Below are 24,689 nucleotides of genomic sequence, written 5' to 3'. Positions count from 1 at the left end.
AATGGCTTAATAAATTATCTGTTTTAATAAGATATAATAAAAAGAGGAATATAGATGCCAAATAAATCTCACATCCTTTCTGATGCAGGGAACCCTGCTTATGTGCAGCACTGGACAGATCCCAGATGGATCTTCCCCTGGCACATTGTGCAGCTCCTGTCTGTGGAGACACTTCTCCTTCCTCCCATGCCATGCTGCCTTTTATTTTGTGTAATGAACAAAATCATGTATCTTCTCCTGACAGGCTGGAGTGTTGTCACTGTCATAGCTACAAAGCTCTCAATGCAATGCATTACTGTGAAAAAGTTCTTCAGACAACCAGAAGAACCCTTACGTTCCCAGGTCCTTGTCCTTAGGGGGGACTTTACTACCCTCGTATCTCCTGGAAGGACAACACAGCAGGGCAAGAGCAATCCAGGAAGTCGCTAGAGTGTAGTGATGATAACTTCCGGACACAAGTGATGAAGTAGCTGAGAAGGGGACATGCTCTGCTGAACCTCACAGTTACAAACAAGGATAAATGGGTCCAGAATGTGAAGACTGGCAGTGGTCTTGCCTGCAGTGACTAAGAGATAGTGGAGTTCAGGATCCTGAAGGGAGGCAACATGGAATAAAGCAGGATAATAATCCTGGACTTCACAAGAACAGAATTTGACCTTTTCAGGGACCTGCTTGGAGGAATCCCATGGGAGATGATCCTGGAGAGAAGAGTGGACCTGAAGAACTGGTTGGTTTTCAAGGATGAGGATGACCTCCTACAAGCTTAAAAATCATCTATCCCCACATTCAGGCAGTCAAAACAGATGGCAGGAGGCCTGCATGAACAAGGAGCTCCTGACAAAATTTAGACACAGGAAAGAATACCAGAGGTGGAAGCAGGAACAGGTGACCCAGGAGGAATATAGCAACATTGTTCAGGCATGCAGAGACAGGGTTAGGATAGCCAAAGCCCATCTGCAGTCGAATCTGGTAAGGAACGTCAAGGGCAAGAAGGGCTACTACAAGTATGTAAGCAACAAAAGGAAGACTAGAGAAAATGTGGAACTGCTGCTGAATGGGGCAGGGAACCTGGTCATAAAGGACATGGAGAAGGCCAAGGAACTCAATGAATGCTTCCCCTCAGTCTTTACCGGTAAGATGACTGGTCTTCAGAAATCCCAGGTCCCTGAGACTACGGGGCAAGTCTGGAGCAAGGAAGAATTAACTCTCAGTGGAGGAGGAACAGGTGAAGGAACATGTAAACAAACTGCACATGCACAAGTCCGTGGGACCTGATGGGATGCACCCATGAGTGCTGAGGGAACTGCCTAATGTCAGCCAATCTCAATTATCTTTCAAAGGTTGTCGAGATCAGGGGAGGTTCCTGAGGACTGAAAGAAAAAAAAATGTCACTCCTGTCTTCAAGACAGGCCATTCAGCGTCAAATTAATTCCTGGGAAAGTGATGAAGCAAATCCTGAAAGTCATACTAAGGACAAGAAGATAATTGAACGTTATCAGTGTGGATTTATAAAGGGGTAACCTTGTCTGACCAACCTGACAGCTTCCTACAATGAAACGACTGGCTTTTCTGGATGACTAGAGAGCACTGTTGAGTGAGTTGTTTCAGTCATTGAGAGAATGTTGCTTATCTTGACTTTAGCAAGGTTCTCAACACTGTCTTCCATAACAACCTCAGAGACAAACTGACAAAGTACAGACTAGATAAGTGGACAATGAGGTTAAATGAAAACTGGCTGAGCTGTTGGATTGAAACGGCTGTGATTAGTGACATGAAGTCCAGCTGGAGATCAGTCACTAGTGGTGTACTTCAGGGGTCAACACCAGCACCAATACTGTTTAACATGTTCATTAATGAGCTGGATGAGGGGACAGAGTGCATCTTCAGGAAATATGCACATTATACAAAACTGGGAGGTGTGGCTGATAGACCAGAGGGTTATGCTGCTATTTAGAAGGACCTCAACAGTCTAGAGAAATAGACAGACTAGAACCTCATGAAGTTCAAATAAGGAAAATGCCAAATGCTGCACCTGGGAAGCATAAACCCAGGCACCATCCTTCCAGTACTAACATTGTAAGGATGGTGACCAGCTGGGCTGCCTTAGGCAGAAGCATTGCCAGCAGGTTGAGGGAGGTGATCCTTGATCTCTACTCAGCACTGGTGAGACACATCTGGAGTGATGGGTCCGGGTCTGGGGTCCCTGGTACAAGAGAGAGAGGGACATACTGGAATGAGTCCAGCAAAGGGCTACAGAGATAATTAAAAGATTGGAGTACCTGCCATCTGAGGAGAGACTTAAGAGAGCTGGGACTGTTTAGCCTGGAGAAGAGAAGGCGCAGGGGAATCTGATGAATTAATACAAATCACTGAAGCGGGGAGGGGAAGTAAAGAAGACAGACCCAGACCCTTCTCACTGGTATCCAGTGAAAGAAGAGGTAATGGGTACAAACTGAAATGCAGAAAATTCCATTTAAACATAAAAAATACCTTTTTATTGTAGGAATGGTCAAACACTCAAGCAGGTTGCCCAGAGAGGTTGTGGAGTCTCCATCCCTAGGGAAAGTCAAAACTTGATGGGACATGGCCCTGGGCAACCTGCTCTAGTTGGCTATACTTTGACCAGGCATTTGGATTAGGTGATCTCTAGGGTCATTTTCAACCTCAACAATTCTTTGATTCTGTAGTGTAACTAATTTCTCTTTCCAAATCTCTACAGACATCTCTGTAACAAAACTGCAATTTTATTTCTATTCTGGATGCAGACAGAGAAAGTTTGCAACTAGTGTAACTAGGTTTGGCATACAGTCTCCTAAAGCTTTCTGTAATATTGTTCATTTCCTGTTAAGATACAAGTAGTTAAATAAATAGATAAAATATTTTTTAAATTACAAAGACAACCAGAAATTGCTCAAATACTACAATAATTTGGATACTAAAATATAGCATCTATCTCATTTCTCTTATTTCTGTATTACTTGTTTACAGTGGAGAATTAAGAGAAAAGGGAAAATATTCTTGTCTGATGGCTACACTACAGAACAATTTTCTTAAAGATAATTCAAACTGATAAATTTAAACATTTAAATATAGCAAATAATTCAACAGAAGTTGTAGAGGTAACATGATATCAAGTTAGATACAGGTCCATTAAGTCTAGAATTTAAATGTGCTATTTCTCAGACTCACAAAGCATAGCTGGTACAATGGCACTCTTCACTGGTGCCTGGTTCTAGTTTTTGGATTCAGGCACACTTGAGTGACACCTGATATCATGCTCCCTCTGTAATCTAAGCTGCTACTACTCTTTCACCAAAACTCTGTCACCTTTATGCAGGTCTCTAACAGCAACAGGATTTGAAACACAGAATCATTTAGGTTGGAAAGGACATTTAAGATCATCGAGTCTGACCATTAACCTAACACCGCCAAGTCTACCACTAAGCCATGTCTCTAAGTGCCACATCTACATGTCTTTTAAATACCTCCAGGGATGGTGACTCCACCACTTCCCTGGGCAGACTGTTCCAATGCTTGACAACCCTTTCAATGAAGAAATTTTTCCTAATATCCAACCTAAACCTCCCCTGACACAACTTGAGGCCAGAGAAGAGCAATGACGCTGTGCTTCTATGATGGCTTTTCCTCACTGACCCGTCTTTTCTTTATTATTACACTGTAACAATAATATGTGTAGATCTTACACTAGTTTTGCTTTTACATTTTGGAATTATGAAATACTACAGTATTTCAATAGCTCTTTTGAGGGCCAGAAGGATCATTTTCAAACTAACTTGAAAATCATAAGGCATGGAACTGACAGGGATGAATGCTGCACACAACATTTTGAAAGAGCTCAATTATTTTTCTATCCAGGCAAACTATGTTTAAAAACTAATAAAGATAATCAATTACCATGCATTTGAAGAATGACTTGAGGATTTGTATATAACAAGATTTTGATACATTTTTGACAAGACACTTATTCTAGAATAAGTGTAGCATTCTTTACAATACCAATCCACATAACAAAAAAATCTAACAAAATAGATCTACATAAGTCTATTTTTAAGGAAAAATCCATATTGCCTCAGACACAAAATGGCTTTCTAGTTAACCTATTTTCCATACTATAAATAAACATTTTAATTCCAATAACAGATTATTATATATACTTCTAAAGCAAAGCAAGAAGTAAAAAATCTTTCTTCAAGCATAATACTTTCCCTTTCTTTAAACTTGACTTTACAACCTTAAAAGAAAACTTCTAACCATTTTTTAAATTACATGGTTTTTATATATAAAACATTGTCTCAGTATGTCACTTATTTATCCAATATCCTGAGTAAAAAAATCTAACAAGTATCTATATTGTTTCACAGTTTCTACTGGCACTTTATGAGCACTGTGCCCCACACATCCACACAAAAATATACATTCATTCTTTACAAGCACCTATATGCAGTCATTGGTATGCATATGTGTGTGTGTATATATTTGTTTCACACTAACATACATTCTCAGGAAGAAAAGTTACTCATCTTTGGAAGTTACCACACATTACTGCTAATCAAGCCCTCAAAGTTCAGGAAATAGCAGAATAAAAATTGACTGTGCAAACCAATTTCAAGCTATTGTGACGAAGTAACATGATTTTCTTCCCAACACTCATTTGGTGTATTTTGGATTTAAGTAAGGCTGCACTGGCAGTTTCTTTTTTCTTTTTTAACTCCGAATGTTCGACTTTTGTATGATTTTCTTAAACAATTGAATTATCATTGATGCTGTAAGAATAACAGATCAGAATTAATACCTTTCAGTTCCCCAAACAATATGGGTGATGTTGTTTTTGGGCATCGTTCCCAGGGACACATCTCCTGCCAGCACATCCTGAAACTGTTTTACTAAAATGCTGTTTTGCTGAAAGTTGACATACTCCAAGATTGGACAGTCCCTCCTCCCTATCTTCCTTGATGAGCAAAAGACAAATTGCAGCACAAAGCTTTTGAACTTTTTTTTTAGCTTTTAGTATCAGTAACAATATTAAGAATTCATTTGGTTGTGTTAATTGTGCTTCATGAATACACCTCTAATTGATCTATATAGGCCCACTGCAAGTCTTTCAAAATCCTTCTGTTACCATTTCCAAATGAAGAAAATCCAAACAGAGGTTAATTAGCAACATTTCTTATGACCATGTTCAGAGTGTGCTATGTCCAAAGTTATGACTAGAATTTGTGAATTCCTGATCTACCAAGAATGCAATCAAACTCCTTAATCATTACTTCTGGAAGGAATGAGGTTAAAATAAGATCTGAGTAGGCAGAGAGGAGGACTAAGGGAAGATTGGGAAAACTGGTACTGATCAACTTTCCCTGTACAGCTGAACTTATTTTGATCTTTGCAGTGATCAAGCACTGTACACTGAAGTATAGATATTGTAGAAACAGACTGAATGAACAGATTCATGATAAGCTGTAAAAATAACTTGCTGAAGATTTGACATGAAAAACAGAATTGCAAGTCACCTCCCTGGAGGAAAAGCACATATTTGAATAGAGAAGTTGTTTCATCAATTTTCTCTAGGTAATTTAATTTCTATTAAATGGGGCCAACCCCAACGACCAACCTTTTTTGAAGACAGAATAAAAATGTAGACACATGAATTTACCTAATAAAAGGGATAAGTCACAATGGAAATTAACTGTGCTATTAGAGAATTCTAATTTTCACATATATTTCACTTCAGCAGACATATATATAGAAACAATAATCCCCATGTTATTTTCTACCATTCTTCACTATCATTATAGCAACAAAAGTGATTGTAAAGATCAGATAACTGTATGAGGATATGAAAAATGTAACATTTTTATGAATATAGCCCTAGCTCTGGATCCAATCAGTTCCTAATCATTGCTGTAAGCATAGATGTTGCTTGAGCTAGAGAGTTATCTTTTGGAGTCTCATTTGAAAAACTTCATGCTGCTGCCTTGATGGGCTATGATTCACTTCACTGGCAGTGCAGTGAAAATGAATTCCAATTATTCACTGTACAGTTTTTATCTGTCACTGAAACGTAATCATTTTATATCACCAAATGCATTAGCCAGGCTTGTCCAAATAGCTAATAATTATAAATGGGGATTATACTGGTTAGACTTAAAACATGTTCTGTGTTAATGCTTGTATACTAATTCTTTCACCCAGCCTCTAAAATATTTGGTCCCTAATTCACACGTGATTTGGCCCAGTGCTGGCATTCTTTTGCCAGTAACTTCTCAAGGAACATTTAAAATGATTCCCCATCATTTCCAGAAACTTGTGAACCTGTGACTGTCCACATCTAAAAAAGAAAAGAAAAAAAAAATGGGGGGGGGCAAGTGGGGAAACATCCTATTTATGATTGTGGGCACACAGGAAAATGGTCAAGGCAAGGAATACAAATTACAAACTAACAGTTATACACAGCAAAACATACTATTTATTATGAGGGATCCTGGCTACTAAAGTCATTTAGTGTACTACCTGAATTTTATCTATACTTTAAATAAAATCCTGAGTTATCTAGCAGAATGTCAAAAGACAGAGTATGGATGTCATTCCAAAAGGTAAGTTCAATTTCACTGAAAGGATTCGATAAGACTGGTAGAATGAAAAAGATAAAAAACAAAACTGGAAAAAGAAGAAAGGCTGTTTTCACATAGCAACAGAAAAAGGATTTTAAAAGAAAAAGCTTCATTAGTAGTGGCAAAAATTATGAAAATTAGAATTAGAAAACCATAATACCCTAACTGTAAAAAACACTACTTAGGCATACTGTAGTTAAATGAACAGGAAGGCAATATTAATTTACCCCTAGTCTCAAGAAATTTCAGATAAATAGCCCCCTGAGTACAGATCATCAGAAAAATTCCACAGATCTCAGAGCACTTATTGAGAAGACCCTACTGTGAAAGTCTCCTACGACTTCTGGTGTCAAATAACTTGAGAATATACTTAAAATTTTTCATCCAGTTTCTTTGGGAAACATAGAACGTGATCAGGTCAAAAGATCGTGTAATAAATAACATTTATGACTATTAAGAAAAAGTGTATGCATTATTATTCTTATATGTCTTACTGTAATATTAGAAATATTGCTGGGCCTTACTTTACTAAATGCAGACTCTGGAAGTTCCTTGCTCTTTGGAAAATAATTGCTTACTCTGAACTGCTCTTTTGTTGAAACTACATCTTCAGTTTGTCCTGTACTTGAAATCAGTACCACACCCCTTGCCTGCAATTTAATAGAGAATTCACATATGCACTTCTGCTATGCTCCTCACTGAATCAATACATATATTTTGCATACTTGACCTAAGCTTCTAGCTTAGGATTTCTTTGACATTTTAGATTACTGAGGTTTTTTTCTTTCCCTGGCATTTTTTCATGGCTTTCTGCAACACTTTCTGCTGCACTCTATCTGAAGTTTATTTTCTGCATAACATTTACCCTGAGTTAGAATCTGTTTGTACATTTTTCCATGGGAATATCATATACAGCCTTTATTACAGAGTGACTAAGTAGACATGCAAATTAAGTGTCGTCTTGTGACACTTAGTACACAAGTAGAGAGGCCAATGTTTGGCTGCTGGTTTGACGTAGTAGTAAAGTTGTAGTTGCTAATAATTCTATGGTCATGTAGAAGACCATCTCTTTGATCTTTCACTTTAAAGCAAATGAAAAAAAAAGGAACAGTAGATACATAGTACAGCACATTTGAGTGAATTACATTAATAAATTCAGACATGCAAGATAAGAATTTGCAGAGATGTTCTGTAAGTCTATGAATATATTCAGTTTGCTTGAAGTGAAAAACAAGCTCAAGCAACAAGAGAGATACGTTTAGTTGTTTGTCAGGAAGACACCTGCTGCTGTTTATTCAGCTTGGGACAAATGACATTGGAAATAAAAGGTCAGAGAACTTGAAGTTGTGGATTAATGAATTAGCAATTAGACTGAAAGGCACAAAAAGCACAAGTGATATTTTATGGCATATTACAAATTATCATAATAAATTATCCTATAGACCCCAGGACAAATTCCACACAGAAATGAAATGCTACTTTAATGAGGAAAAGAAAGCATGCAAACAATAATAACTGGAAGATAATGTGAATACTTAAAACAGTGAACATACACATGAAAAATATGTTACAGGCACTTAATAATTAAAGAATTATGGATACTTTACCGTGACACAGAATAACTGGAAAGATTTGGAATACTATTTTTAAATATTAAATAATGTGAATTAGTAGCTTTGTTTAAAGAGAGGGTTGTGCTGGAAAACTGCCAACATAACTTAACAAATGTAACTAATAATGATTACTGGAAATTCAGAGAAGAATAGTTGAGCATAGAACAGTAATGCTTAATCTGCAAGGTAAATAAATGTATACCAAGAAATAAAAATGCACTCAGAACAGATGGCCTTCAAATGGCTAAATAGATACATCAGAAAAGAGAAATTATAAACAAAACATAAGACAGCTGAAAATACAAGCAGATAAGGATAAGAAAACTGAAACAAAAAACAGTAGTATTTTAAACATATACAGAGAGTACACAAAAGAGACAATTATGTCTTTTTTTTTTTTTTTTTAAAGAGGACAGGTAAAAATAAAATAAAATGCCAAGATACTAGAAAATAACATAAAAAAAAAAAACTTCAGCAGAAATCAGTAGGCATTTAGCTTACCATCCATCTATATTCACCAGAGCTGCTGGTTCAAGCAACAGCTATACCATAACCGCAGACTTGCCAAAACACTATGTGGTTTATGGAATGTTACACCTCAAAACATCATGTCTCCAAAGGATCAGAGTTCAAATTTATGTTATATACAGAAAAAGTTTAGCATGATTAAAATTTTCATCATGTAACACCTTAGATTCAGTTGCAGGTGCTAGCTTAGACCTAAGGTTTGAAAAAAATGTACCCAAGTCTCACATAGTTTGTCAAAAATGTAGCCTAAATTTTGTACTTACAGAGGAGCTTAGACTCCTCTGTAAGTACTATACATTATGTATTAAATAACAATTTAAGTTCCACTTTTGTAACACAAAACTGCTCAATGTATCCCATGTAAACTCATACAAGGAAAGGAGTAATTATTATAAAAAGTATGAAAGCTTTATAGCTGAACAGGACATTTTGTAATGAAATCTATAATAAGCAAAGAAGACTTGGAAACTCCAAAATCAAGATAGATTTATGGATTCTGTGGGTGAAAACCCTTCAAAGACAGGTAAAATGTTACAGCTTCTGCTGCGCTGAGTATTTATCTTCCTCTCGATGATATTCATTCAAACCAAAACCCAACGAGTGGTTTGTGAATGCTCAGAATTTAGGATATGTTATTATATCTTGTATACTGATCTGAGATTTCCTCAGTGTATTAAGGACATAACATTAAAATATTTCCCTGGAATATAATTTACTTAGATGATAATTTACCTAAAATGTCACAGTTTTCAAAACAAGTTTTCTTTAGCCTTACTTCTAGACCTTGAAAACATTCCTCTGCAGGAGTCCTGAACACTTTCCACCTTCATTTCAAAAATGTAGATGCAAAATGTTAAGAACCAACATCAGCAGATTACAAAGAAAGACTCTCAGACAATGGAAAAGTATTGGGACCCAAGGCTAGGAATGAACTCAAGGTTCTCAGAACAGCAACTGACCAGAATCCAGTACAAAACCACTCCACTTGCACAGGTTTAGAACAATGAAGATTAACACACACCACTAACCACCTTCACAGGACAAGCTCACACTGATTCTGCATGGGATAAGCACACACTCATTACACAAACAACAGTAACTGATTAGCCTACCCCTTAACACAGGTGACTTGATTAGTCTACACAACTGTATTGTAACATATATAAACCCTGCCTTCCTCAATATCAGGGTCAATATCAGCATTAGACTGGGGCACTGTATGCACATTCCTTAAGAAAAAATCCCTTGTAGTTCTATACTTTGGTCACGTCTCTCTCCTCGGTCAGCAGTGGGCTCCCAAGGCACAAGTATGGGTTTGAGTCCCACCAGAAACAGAGGCGCACTAGTGGGTTTGAGTCCCACTAGAAGGGAGGTGGGTTCGAGTCCCACTGGAATTCCCTTGACATAAGTTTATAAGCCTGTTACATTATCTATTACACTCACATGATCACTCACTCCTTCCTATTATTCATTAAAGATCTGTGTAACACTTATCTTTGCCACCTTGAACAGCAGTACTTACATTTTTTCTCCTCTTTCTTACGTATTTCCCTTAGCCTAAATAGCCTGAATATTCCTTGTCATAAGAAATGAAAAATAACTTTTTGTCTGTGAATATAATTTGTCTTCATGAGTAATATTATGCATCATGTAAACTGTCCCATCAACAGAAATCATGTATTTTCACAGAAAAAAAAATTAGGCCTTATTAAGCCTATTTTTGAATGTGAAACTGAAGTACGTGCAAGTTGTTGGGTGGGTTCTTTTCATTTTTATGATGAATAGATGTGGTTACTCCTCAAGTAAAAATGGACAAAACCGATGATGTTTTATCTAAGAAACAAAATTATTAATTTAAATCAAGAATTGTAAGATAATTTATCTTATGCTCTTAGCCTAATAAAAAAATATTTAATCAAACTATACAACCAGATGAAAGACAAGAGTTCTATCCAGACAGCTTAAATGAGCTATTTAAAGGTACAGAAAAATTAGGAACACAAAAAAACTCCTCTTGTTATGAAGGCACTGTTAGGAAAAATACTATTTTCTGTCTTAATGGATAAAGGTTCTCAGACAGCTGTTTTTCACATTATAGTTCCTCACAGTAATCCTTATTTTTTCCAGCTCCAAATACAGACATGATAGGTGACAGGGATAATGAAAACAAATAATTGGAAAATAGCATCATTCTGTGAGAAAACAGCTATGTTTACTTGCATAAACAAGGATCAGCATTCAAAGAAGTCTTAGTATACTTTATTGAGAGAAGAATTTATCTACTCACATTTACTGACAGTAATTAAAAGAAAAAATATTAAGATGAACACTCAATGAATACTGTAGCAAGTGTGGTACAAATATAATTTTGTAAAGACAGATTGTAACCTCACAATGGCTTCAAGCAAAAGCTAAGTGTGAGCTAACACCAAAAGCCAGACGCCTAGGCTCTTATTTCAGCCCCTTTTCTGAATTGGACTAGAGCTTGTGACATGCTTTAAGGTATCCCCATGCCTTTAGTTGCTGTTCCATCAATGAAAGGGTCTCCCATTGGTTTTAGATCTGCCAGCACTATGTCGGCATCTTGGACTGCTTAAGGAAGCTCAAGTGGCATCAGACACTTATGTGTCGGCTACTGGCTTAATCTGTAGCAGTTTAAGCTCCCGTCGCAGCCAGTGAAGGTCTAATCAATGCAGATGATGGAGTCTAAAGAGCAATTCAGAGCTGACCAAGTTCTAGAAAAGTGTTTTGTGTTCCTAAATACGTCTACTGCATAAGGCATACCTTGAATAGCCAACTTGTCCTCAAATGTGCTGCTCTAGAATAGGATGGATGTCCTCCGTCACATCTGCTGCCTTATGCAGATGTGCTTGAGATCATGGAGCATCTAACCCGAATTACTCCATTGGACACAGCTTTAGAAGACAAGTTAAATTTATCTCTTGGTTCTGGTATGATTGTTTTCACTAGATCTCTACTGGCTAAATCAGAAGCCTATGTAGCTAGTGCTCCAACAAGCACCTTTTACCAAAACATTCATTTAGGCATTTTAAACCTGAACTTAGTCTCTCACAGCCTGTCCCTCTGAGGTACAACATTCTAATCCGTGGAACTGTACTCAAGATTAAATTGATGTTATGAGGCCTGATGTAAGATATCAAGTAGGTTCTAAAAATGTACCTGAAAAAAGGAGTTCATAACAAAATCCTCCATCATCTTTGAGAACATGTGGAATTATTAGTACCTTGTTTATGTAATAACACTGAGAGTAAAGGTAGGCATTGTCAAAAAATACCTTTCACATCTACTACACGAGCTGCCCTTGTTTCATAAAACTATCACATTGTTTACCCTCTCAAATTCTATGCTTTTCACAGATAAACCTCTTTTTTTTTTTAATTAGTCAAAATTAACAAGATTGCCATAGTGTTAATTATCTCAGCAAATAATTTGGCATGCACAGAAGACAGTCATCAAAACTGTATCTATTTAATATGTTAATGGACACATGTTAAAGATACCACTTCTCTGAATTAAAAAAATCTGCCCAGGATTACCAGGGCTTTAGAATAATATTATTTATAGAAACAAAAAAATGTATATTTAATGCACTCAACACAGCTTTGTTTTAAAGGAACATAGAATAGGATATTTTTTCTTAATATTGATGATCAATTGCAAAGTTCAATATAAAATTTATTTGTAAAAAAAGTAAGATCTCTTTTTTAAACTGGTTCACATATTATATTGTACTTAGGTTTTCTATAGCTAGTATATTTAAAGAAAGAAAAGTCCTTCAAAAACAAGAAATATAAAAAAACTCAACAACATATACACTTTTAATAAAGAGAGCTTTACTACCTCAAGAATGCAGAAACATATTTTTTGTAAAGCCAAACTTTAAGAACTAAACTTCAAAGTGTTACCAAATAAAACAATGCAATTACATGCACCCAGCTCCCCCTTCTAAGAGTGCAAACAAGTATCTTTGTGAAAAACAGAAAACAGAGCAAATTAAGCAGTGCTCTGAGTTTCTGTGGGTTTGGTTTTGGGTTTTTTTTGTTCTGTTTTTTTTTTCCCACAAGTAAATGTATGTTGTACTTTCACAAAAGATGCACACTCATTTTACAGATGCTGGTGGAAAGATATCTTACTCTGAAGTTGATTCTTTTTCAGACAAGAAAAGTGTTAACAATAGACTTGACAATTATTTTGCAGTGCTTGGCATGTTATAATGTATTTTAATATACTGTGAGTAGTATCTGTTCTAAGGAGCTTAAAAATAATACCACAAGTATGGAGAACTAAGACAAAGAATAGCATCAAAATCAAATTAGTATTTTTTTCTCTATCAAAAATCTTTTGCATGTTTACTCAAGTAGAGAAAAATGTAAAATAGGCAATAGGTAATCATTGCCTGGTATCTCACCATTGACATGATATAGTAGCAAGGGAAGAATTATCCCTAAGATAGCTGATAAGAAACTTGTGTCCTAGAATTCTTTTAGTTTACTGAAGTCAAAAAGTTTCATGACAACAACAACAAGTCTTCACCCAAGTCTTCAAAAGGAAAATGACTAAGACCCCAAATTGACTGGGGGTCAACATATGATCCTAAACGCAACATCCTATCCTAAAGTTCTAATTTTATCATCACTTCTTTTAATTAAAATGTTGGATAGATTTTGTTTCCCTTCCTCTACAGAGTACCAAAACCAGAACAACAAATTTAAAGAGAAATGCATTTATCATGAACTGATTGAAAAATACCTGCTAAAAGAATTTCTAATGAAAAATTTTTTTTAATAACAGTTACAGTCAGTAAATTCTCTTAATTGGAAAACAAAAAAACCCCCCTATTTTAGGATTCATTTTAGAGTCAAATTCTCTATTGAAATGTGAACAATTTTTACTAACAGTTTCTGAAGAACACAAATAAAATATTAAGGAGTTTTAATGACACTCTCATGATTCAAACAGGAATAGTGACAAGGAAATAAAGCACTTACAATAGCACTGATGCTGCACAATAAGAGAAAAGCAGGCATACAAAATGTTAGGTCAAACCAGTGGGAACATAGAGCTTAAGAAATGGATTCATGAACTTCTTAGAAGACAGAAACAGTGTTGCTGCTGTAGGCAAATGTACAAAAGAAAGGTCTGGCCTGAGAGCTACTTTACTATATGGGCAAGAAAAGAAAAAAAAGGTTGATTTTTCAAGATTTATAGAAGACATGGCAAAATGTGAACACAGTCTCTATGGAAAGGGAAATAAAGAGGAAGACAGCTAAAATGACTCCTTTATGGTCTTGAACTTTTATGAGAATGTTGGTGTTAGGAACAGTGACAAGAATGAAGGAATAAAAAAGACAAGTAAAAAATAATGAGATAAGTTTTGGCGATGGTCAACTGAATTTGACAGTAAGATAGCCAAGATGAACGTTAAGAGAAGTCTGAGATGCATGTTTAGATGGAGAAGGATAGGTTGGGAAAAAAGGCAGATTTTTGCAGAAATATGAGTTAGAATCACTCCTGCATTATAATATGTTCCTATCTATTTTTATTTTATGATATATCATTATGTGATCATGTGATTAATCTATACTGTGAGTTAATGGAAAATGTGTTAAAGAAGGAGAAATAAACATTTCTGGGTTTAAAATGATAATTTTATAGTTGTTAATGTGATTGGAATAAATATTTAAAAAGACCGATATAGGAGAATGTTCTACACTTAAGGCCTAAATAGCTTGAAACCTTTCTTGCAAATCCTAAGTAAGATCTTACAATACGAGTTCACTATTTTTCTATCAGCACCAGTTCAACTTATCAGCAGTGCACTGGAATGTTGTCATACATAAAGGCATTCTCTGGAGAGATCTTTTTTTTGAATCTCCACTTGTCTCATATTTCAGGCCTTTTTTTTTTTTTCTTCCTAATGCTTACTCAGTTGATGTATCTGTTTCAAGTATGACATCTATAATATTTTTAAAGAAATATGAAATGAATGACAGTTCACAGTCATAAATGTTGGCCACAAAGGAAGAGGCATAAACCACTGTGCCAAAGTCCTGAATTTTCCAAATTCAGATAAGTAAGGCAAAACATATTTCTAAAGTCACTACTGATATTCTGCTTCTGGTTTGCTAATTAGGCTGTCCTGCGAAACAATCTTATTATTTGAACCTGATGATGATGACTAGCACAGCAGCCCTTAGCAAAAATCTAGGGAGTCTTGCAAAAAGCAACTAAGTTATTCAGAGAAATACAGAAAGGAGGAGGTGATGTAGCATTCTATTTGATAAAAAAGTTATCATTAAATGAAGAAGTTACAACCCAGTGATCCTCTACGGAGGAATATTTTGAAAATGGACTAATAATAATGTTCAGTAAGTAGCAGCATATGAGTAAGTGTCAGTACCTTAATTTAGGAGCATCATTTGGGGAAAAAAAAAAAATCAGTAGGAGTTAAGTGTTATACATAGCTTTGAAAATGTCAACATCAGACTGGTGTTTTCACTAATACAAGGAGGCAGTCATAAAGCAGATATGGTGCTCTAAAGAGCATTGACAGACTACAGGTTTTATTGTCCAGCACATATAATGTTGGTGTAAAAAGACAGAATGCTCAATCTTTCTTTCTCCTAAAGAGTCTCTAACCCCCTGCTACTGTCAAGTTTTCTGAGATTTTGATTAATGAAAGAGGCATGGCTAAACTGTCCTGCATTATGTTGAAAATCTCAACTGTCAGACCTTTTGCATGAAAATTACGAGGAAGACTGTATCTATCCTTGAGGAGCAGAGGCAAGAAAAGCTCCTTAGCCCTTCCTTATGAGGCTCTATACAGCAGGACTTGCTGTAAGTATGAAGAAAAGAGATAGAGTCCAAACAACATGATGAAACTGCATTTGAAAAGGGGAGGAGGAGAAAAGAAAAAGATGGAAGAAATTTAAATTCCTTTACTCATATAGATTTTTCTTTGTCTCAAGAAGGAAGCTACCAAAAATCTATATAGTTTTTTATTGGAAGATTATTTTCACTTCTACACAGTAATACAAAGAGCTTGGCTCTAGTCTTCCAAGAACTTAAGGACCTTACATTAGGGGAAAAAAAAAAAAAGAAAAATAAGAAGTTATTGGAGGAGGATGTCTCCAGAAACATTTTAAACTGATTATATAAACATCTGAAACTATTCTGTTATTGAGAGAATAAAAGGCCACTACTATTTTTATAAATGTAAACATTTTGTATGTAAGCATTTATTGGTAAGATATCGACTTTAAAAAATTCAGAAGATACTGAAGTAAAACACAAAGCTATGTCTCAAGATAATTCAAATTAAGTAGTGCTTTCCAACTGCCCAACTGCATGTCTTAACTTTCTCCAAGCTGAAAATCCTATTCTTCTTAGATAAGAAGAAAACTTCCCATTTAATCCTCACATATAATAAAAGAACAGTCATGATATAAAAATTGGACCTTTTCTATAGTTATTTATGAATCATAAAAGATCTGCAAGCCTTAAAGTCCATTTGTAATGTATAATCTTTGTGCTGTAGACGAATCATTCAAACAAAGAGCCAAGAAAAAAAAAGGTTATTTTTAATGGTATATAATAATAACAAATTACTTCCCAGTGGATTTTTCACTTTCATTTATATCTCTGCGAAAGTATAAAATAGTAATTTTTGCCTGTTTTAGAACCCAACAATAAGAATGTTTTGAAGTAATTTTGCAGCTGTAAAGTAGAATGCCTAATAGAAAAAAAAGCAAAATTATATATTTTTATTCTATCAGTATCTGCTAGCTATAGGGGAACATAATTTACACACTCACACTATATATCTCATACAATATAATACAGTGCCACAACAACTTTTAGCACCACAGAACAACCTGAAATCTCCAGAATTTATAATTCAGTTCAAAACCAATTCAATAAAACTATCCTTGAATAAAGTTCTTGAACCAAAGGCAACAAGTCAGTATAAAGAATACTTGTTTATGAAAAATGCATCCAGAAAGGATGGAGATACCTGGATTTTAGCTCCCCCTCCCCCAAATATCTAACACCCTTGTCTTGAGTTAACCAGAGAGGAGGGTAAAATATTGAATGAAAAATTGTGGCAAAGAAATTAGACTGCTTAACTGGGGAAATTAAGTTTAAGATGTTTTCATAGGGAAATCTCATCTATATTTGCTGTCCTAGTGAATATTTCTCTTCCACTTGCAGCTATAGAGACCACTGTCTTTTCCGACAAGAATTCATTATCATTCAGTCGTCAGAAGGAAAGAATCACTGAACTCATTTTTCACTTTCAGTATTTATCATTTATTCAAAAGGAAACTAGTCATTGTTTGGAGACCAATATCAGAATGATGGCATACGTGAACACTGAGTAAAACAGTCAAAGAAAGAAGAAATGTAAGTAAAATATGGGAAACGAGACTGAAAACACACAAAGCCTGATGTAAAGTCTTCAGTCCCTGTTCACACTGTAGAATTTCAAGCCTGATACTGACAAGATATGCCGAGCTCAGTTCAGACAGCATTATCTTCATTTCACTTACACTTTTGAGTCCAAGCAATTATGTAAAGTGACTAACACAGATTTAAACAGTTTATTTAAAAATTTAGATTCTATTTGGTATTTTTTATCTTTATACAAATTCTGCATCTTCCTTTCTACACAGATAATATACAAAAATTATCAATTTTATTTATTCTTGAATTACAAATACTACAAATTACCCTTGTAAAGTTATACACTATAGTATCCTTTATTTTTGAACTTAAGTTCTTGATGGTTAAAATATAACAAGCAGATAAAAATAAAATAAATTCTAAAAATATTTTTCAAATAGATGTAAGTACTATGGCAACTTTCAGAACTCTGTCTTTATTCTGTAGTTTATTTATTTTAATTAGAAACTCAGGTTGAAAAATGTAGACAGGATCATTTCACCTTTCTACAAGAAACAGTAATTGAGTTTATTATATTACTTTATACAAAACAAAACCTTTTTGACACTTTAAAAAATATTCTCTAAGGTAAAAGAAAGACTGAAAAGCTAAGCTAATGGGCCAAGTGAAGTACTAACCATATGGAAACATCAAATGTGATAACTGTCTATCTGGAATTCTTCTCTAAATTCTTGTGCATCAGTTCTGAGGTCTGAAGTGTTGCTTGCTAATAAAATGTACCAATAACATGCATGCAAATAAAGGGCACAGATGCAGAAATAAATTGCATGTATTCAAATAGATTACAAAATAAGAATAGATAAAAACAGAGAAAATTTTAAAGGAAAATTTTAACAATTGAGAAATTGAGACTAGTAAAAGTTAAGATCCAGGTTAAGAAGTTAGACTACACCTTCTGTGATGCACTAAGCACAGTATCTAAACTTTTTTTACTCCTAAGTAAACATTTTTTCAAAAGCTAAAATAAATTTTAATCTAAGTTTAGTTATATGTTATCTATGGGAAAAAGGAACACATGTTCCGTTCAGTGTCATCAAGAGGAAAGGATTGAAAAAGCTCCTGTTCCACACACTTTACTGTTGCAACTTCTTCAAACACATTTTATTTCAAGATTATCTTAGTGAAAAGTTTAGAAGGCCATACTAGTGCTTGTTCAAGAAAGCTTTAGGGCTGAATAATAACTGCATACCACAATGTGATTTTTCTTTGCTTCTGAAGAATTATATAAGAAATACTTCCACAATATCCACCCCAATCAGGGAAATTAGTTCCAGATGATGATACTACTTAACAACCATCAAATCTAATAGCTATGCATGCCTATGCATTTATACATGTGTGAAAATATGCATGTATAGAGATGGACAGAGTGTCTAGCTAATAATGTTTGCTTTCTATGTGTGTGTACTAGGTGTGATATATACACACATGTAAAGATAAGATAAATATAATACTCCCACGCACTCTTCTTAAAAGTGTAAAGCTAGGCATAATCAACATCTGTTGCAACAGCAATACCCGATTATTATTTACTAGAAAAGCACAAAGATAACAACCCTTCTAGTAAATATGAATATTTTGATTAGCACATGTTCTGCCCATCTGGTGAAATCTTAAAGCAACTTGAAACAAGATTAGTGAATATTTTTCTTCAAGTTATTCATGCAGTTTCTGCCATCATTAGGAGGTTTCACTTGAATTAGCTATAAGATAGTCTCCCCTTCTTCCTATTTTAAATGACAGTGATGTGCAGAATATGTTTTATCTCGTTCTTTGATTAAATTTCTCTATATCAAGCAATTTGCCCAAATAAATGCAAAAAGGGACAATGACATAATTTTCAAATTGACTAAAATGTTTCTAAGAGACTGAATTCAACTGGCATGACCATCTGGGAAAGCATGCTTTGAAGGACAAGAAGTAATGCCTGCCTTACTGATTTACAAGCAATTGTAATGGTATCTGTTTTGACACACATTGCATTACTTTGCTGCTTCAGTATATGTTGATATTTTTGTCTTACTGCTTGCGCTTTATTGTTAATGTTTCAAGAAAGATGTTCCTCTTCTTTGTGTATATCAAATAATTTATGTGCTTACACTACAGACACAGAAATTTCTCTAAGACAAAGTCTCAGATCCACTATAAGAAGAGGTCTGACTTCTATTGATTATGAAGATGTATGTTTTGTCACAAAAAAACATATATTTCTTCTCAGAAATAAATTCTGAATACTATGTATTCCATATTTGGACCTAGGCATATGCCATGGAAGAGCTAAACCAGTTTGGCAGAAACAAACACTGCCTATAGGCAAAACAGAGATGCAGAATAGTCTTCGTTTAACAAATTCTACATTATAGAAACCATCGATGTGAATCTATTTGTACTACTTCTTTAAACATCTTCATTTTCCAAAACAGTACTATTCAAATGGCATTATCATAAAAGTTTTACAATTTGCATAGATAGAATTGAAATCTAAATCGTTAGTAGAGAGCTTCCAAAAGTTAACTTACATGATCAATTAGTTCACGAACCATTCCATTCCACTGGCCGCTGGCATCTTCCTGGGCTCCATATTTGCCATCCTCCACCAGTCTAATCTCATAGGAAAATCCAAGGATAGTAGACAGCTCCCTGAGGAGGTCAATGCAATAACCCTCAAATCGATCATTTCCGTACAAGGGTTTGTCAGACTTCTTGAACATAACATATGGCTCTTCCTGTAAAAATTAAAAAACCAGAATGGTTAATGAGTGCCCCCACAACTTTCTTTTCTTTTTAACCTAAAGTAGTACACTGTCATGATACCACTCCCCATACAAAGAACTAAAATGAAAAGTAGAATCCTTTTAGCTTTTGGTTATATTTGTCTAAAGTCTTTATTTATCTTCAAACTGAAGTTAGTCAGAAGACCTTCTTTCTCATTTTTATTTGAAAAAATGACATTGTAAACACCATAGACATATGTTCAAGGAATTCATATAAACACTAAATTTAAATGTGTTCCTTAACAAGTTACATTATACTTTAACATCAAATGCATTGTCTGGATGGACATTGTATTCCTCTTAAAATGCACAAACAATGTGCTTTGGCAACTGAAAAAAAAAATTAATTCATACCCTAAACATCAGTCAAATGCTTTAATATTAGGTTTTACACTTTTCTTTACACAAGTATTTTAACTGTTTTCTCAATGCTTTGTTAGGTACATTAAAGAAAGCCCAGAGGGGAAGGAAAAAGTCAGTCAAATCACCTACTGTTCTGTTGCCTCAAGTTATAGGCTGCCATTTACAAGACTGCAGCAAGACCAGAAAAGAGTTAACTCAAAAAGCAAATTCTATGATATACATTCCATGAAAACTGAATTTATTTTCTTATATTTAATTTAAAATATAATGTGACTTTTTTGCATAAAGTGATGCACAAACAGAGCAGTAAACAAATTAAAATGATCGGCAGAATATTCATAATTATGGGAAGAAACAACATTTAGCAAAATATAGGATTTTTACATCTGTTTCTCAATATAGAGTAACTTTCCTCAAGTACAAAGCTGGAGGGAAGAAGACAAAAAACAAAAGGTAGAGTTTTCCACTACAATAGGGCACAAATATTCAAGTTGTATTTGATAGGTTAAATACACAAATCAGTCTTTGCTCATGTTTTAGACAGGATTTTTTTCATTTTTTACAATAATAAAAAAATAAGCACCAAGCAAGGTAAGACAAATGGTAGTAGGTGCAATTACTGCACCAAATACAAGTCTCAATGAATAATCAGATAAACTCTCCAGGGTAACTTAACAAAATTCATATAGCCCTAAATTTCCACATCAGCACTCAGCAGGGTTAAAGGCACTTCATCCTACAGGCATCTGACAGCTTTAATAAGGATTTGTCAGTATTCCTGATGTAAACATCTGTCTTGAGGTGTCCCACGATTTAAGCGTTATATCTGCATAAAACTGGAACTGTAACACATAAGATTTTACCCAAAATGCAAAGGAGAAAGCAGGGAGATCTCTTGCTCTTTAAAGTTTGTTCAGAATATATCTGTTCCCCTGTTGCCTCTTACACTTTTTTTCTAAATAAAACAACTACTGAATCAAGACTTTTTATATAATTCTATTGAAATTAATAAGTTTATGGCTATATTTTTAAAAAGTACACCACTGATCTTCATACAATTAACAAGGAATGTAACATGAAATAAATTGTCCAGAGAAATTACTAGGATGCTTTGACAGAAACTTTTCAAACAACAGACAGGCAAATGACTCGAGTAGAGCTCTTCTAGATGTAGTACTGACAAGAACAAAGACCTGACTGAAAACATGGAAGTTGAAAGCAATTTAAATGACAAGGATCATTGAATAATTCTTGGGAAGCAGAGACAGTGACAGAATAAAAACTATGTATGAAAACAGTTGTTAAAAAACTCAGACAATTGATATCTCATAGAAAACAACTGTAAGGAAAACAGTTTTTCAGGTGAAATGAGAATTCCTTAAAGAAAGCATGCTACTGGCTATGCAGAAGCTATGCAAAGACAAAACACAGAAAGTGTAGAAAAAGAAGCAACAAGACTCAAACATGAATTCTTCAATGAACTGAAACTCAGAAAAGGAAGCATGGAGGAAGTGAAATGTAACTCAGCATGTGAAGGACAAACAGAAAAGCAAACAAACAAATATAAAACTTATGCAGGGACAAATGCATACATGCCAAAGCAAAAAATACACTACAATTAGCAATTGATATTAAGGATAAAAAGCGACATTCTAGAAGCAAGGATAAAAGGAAATTCTAGGAACTAGTTCATCTGTTGCCCAGCATGAAGAGAAAACTATGAAACAACATTACAAAGACAGTTAAACAGTTTGATGATTGTCCTGCGCCTGTCTTCTCTGAAAAGGCTAATGCTGATCAGATAATGTACAAAATTAACACAAGGAACACATGTAAAAGTGTTTAGACTAAAGTAGGGAAAGATGACCTCAGTAAGTCCTTGAACTTTACGTATTTTCGGGAAGTTTGGACCTGACAAATTCACAGAAGAACTGGTTTTAGCAATTTCAGATCCATTACGAACTACCTTTAAGAATTCATGGAGGCTTCAAGGAGACTGTAAAAGGCTTATCTTCAAACTTTTCCCAGTCAAAAAAACTTCATAAATTGGAGAAAGGAGGGCTATCAAATTGTACACTGATTAATGCAATTTTTAGAAAAACAGTATTTTTACCCTAAGCAAATTATAAAACTATTTCATTTGCGGGAACCTAAAGCTAAGAGAATATAGAGAAGGGAAGAAGTTGAGGAAAGTCATCACATCGTGTTATACACGAAGTCATCCTGTTCTTCCTAAAAATATGAAGAAAATTTGACTGTCCACAAATGTGCACTTCATTGAAAGACATTCATTATCTATGTGGAAATTTATAATAAGTGATATTCCTTTATAGGGTACAGTTAAAAATTTCCACTTATTCTTGAACATAAAAGATGTTAATTGGATGTGTATTCACCCTACAATGGGGCAGGACCAGAAATCAAAATGGTAAGTTTCAGAAAATAGAAGAGTAATTAAAAAAATGGCATTCAAAAGGAATTAATGAATATTTCCACACTTCAGATGAATAATAAATTGCAGAAATTCATGAGGAAAAAAGCTGATTAGGTGGCAACTCTATAAACTTTCTTGATATTATGGAGATCATGTACTAGACTCAACAATACCACACCATTAACTGAGAAAAAAAAACACCTGACCTACTTGGATCTGCTTTGAGCTGGAGTTGGGACTGAGTGACCTACAGTGGTCCCTTCCCATCAAAATTACTCTATCATTTTATATTTTTGACACTATTAATGTCTCAGTTGCTGTATTCCATTCACTTTTGAATACTGCAGTTCAGGAGAAAAATGAACCAAGGTCTACAAAATAAGATGAGGAAAGACTGAAAGAATATAGGTTGTTTCACTTAAGGAAAAAAGACTGAAAGGGAAGTGATAAAAGTTCTCAACACATACAAAGTTGTTGCAAAAAGGAACCAGAAAAGTTATTTTCTGTAGAGGGGACAGGAATTAATGGCCTTAAACTTTGGCAAAAGAAATAAAGGTTAGAAATTAGGAGACATTTTATAATGGTAACTATACTTAAGTGCCACAGTAGGTTATCTAAGAACTTGGACTGTTTTGCTAGAAGAAAAAGCTAAGCTCAATCACCTCTTGTTAAAAAAAAAAAAAAAAAGGGCAAGAAACAGCTACCTGTGGCAACTGTTTCTGCTGTGAAAAGAACATTCACCATCCAGAAAGTGAAATCATGACAATTGAAAAATTGTCCATTTCAGCTGTGAGGTTCTGTGTTTTTGGAATTTTCCAAAATGTCTGGAAATTCTTTATCAACAGTAGTTAATTCAAATATATCATCCCATATTAAATTGAGATTAAATACTCAATAAAATTGTTTGGCTACATTTTAAATCCTAAAATTCGCTCTCTGAGTTGTTCAGATATTTACAGAGTCACACATCCCCCAGTCTCTCTGGAAACTTGACAAGAATCTCGACAACAGTTTTGTTTCTGTTTTCCATTCCATGCAATCCTGAATCATATGGGGCAGAATTTAAATACGTGCGATATCAGGGAGGCAGTATAATTGCCAATTCATGCTTTTACGTCCCTTTACTTAGTAAGGGCAGCAGGATTTTCTTCACTCAGCTATCCAGTTCATCCATACATTCTTGCATATTTTCCTGTAAGATCATTACAGTAATCCTCAATCGCTTTATCTGTTCTGCTTTTTTATACTTTGTTAAAAAAACCAACCAAACAACAACAAAAAAAACTTGCAACACTTTCTGGAATTCATAGCTTCAACTCCATACTCTTTTATTATTCTTTACTCTGACCAGCTTGGATAACGGCTACAATAGTCTCTATGATACTATTTAATAATTATAATATTTTGTTATGGAAAAAAAGCTTTTTCTGAGAAGACTGATCAATGAGTTATTAATACTCTCTTTATACTTTCACAATCCTTACATTAAGCCATTACTTAATGGCTCTTGCTGCTTTTCCTTACAGCCTTCCACTGTCCAAAACATTTGCTTTTTCTCTTCAGACCTTTTATTTGCCATGTAAAGCATTTTCTTACTTAGCTTTGAGAGGATTCATCCTTGATTTATCAGGAAGTGGGTTTTGGCAGCTTCATCTGTGATACCTCTTATTTATCCCAAAGTTTTCCTTAGTTCTTTTCTTTTTCCTCTGGTAATATACAATGCACATTCTAAATATTGAACATGGCATTTATATATTCTGGACAAGTCCATGCAAAGGATCTACTACATGCTTTATTTGCTCAACTTTTAAATTTATAGTATGGACTAATGTAAAATTGGTTGCCAAGTACACTCTCAGGAAAG

General features: G+C 34.6%; 1 protein-coding gene across 1 annotated transcript in view; it reads right to left on the bottom strand.

The window, feature by feature from the left end:
• GRIK2 (glutamate ionotropic receptor kainate type subunit 2) overlaps window positions 1-24,689 on the bottom strand; it is a 446,579-nt gene that overhangs the window by 160,828 nt on the left and 261,062 nt on the right. Inside the window, exon 11 of the mRNA XM_072857870.1 lies at window positions 19,774-19,980. Within this exon, the coding sequence (XP_072713971.1) occupies window positions 19,774-19,980 (207 nt within the window). The remainder of the gene's footprint in view (window positions 1-19,773; window positions 19,981-24,689) is intronic.

Source organism: Ciconia boyciana, chromosome 3 (genome assembly GCF_034638445.1).
Source record: "Ciconia boyciana chromosome 3, ASM3463844v1, whole genome shotgun sequence".
Classification (NCBI taxonomy): domain Eukaryota; kingdom Metazoa; phylum Chordata; class Aves; order Ciconiiformes; family Ciconiidae; genus Ciconia; species Ciconia boyciana.
The sequence above is the reverse complement of the archived record's forward strand: the minus strand, read 5'-3'. Positions and strand labels throughout refer to the sequence as shown.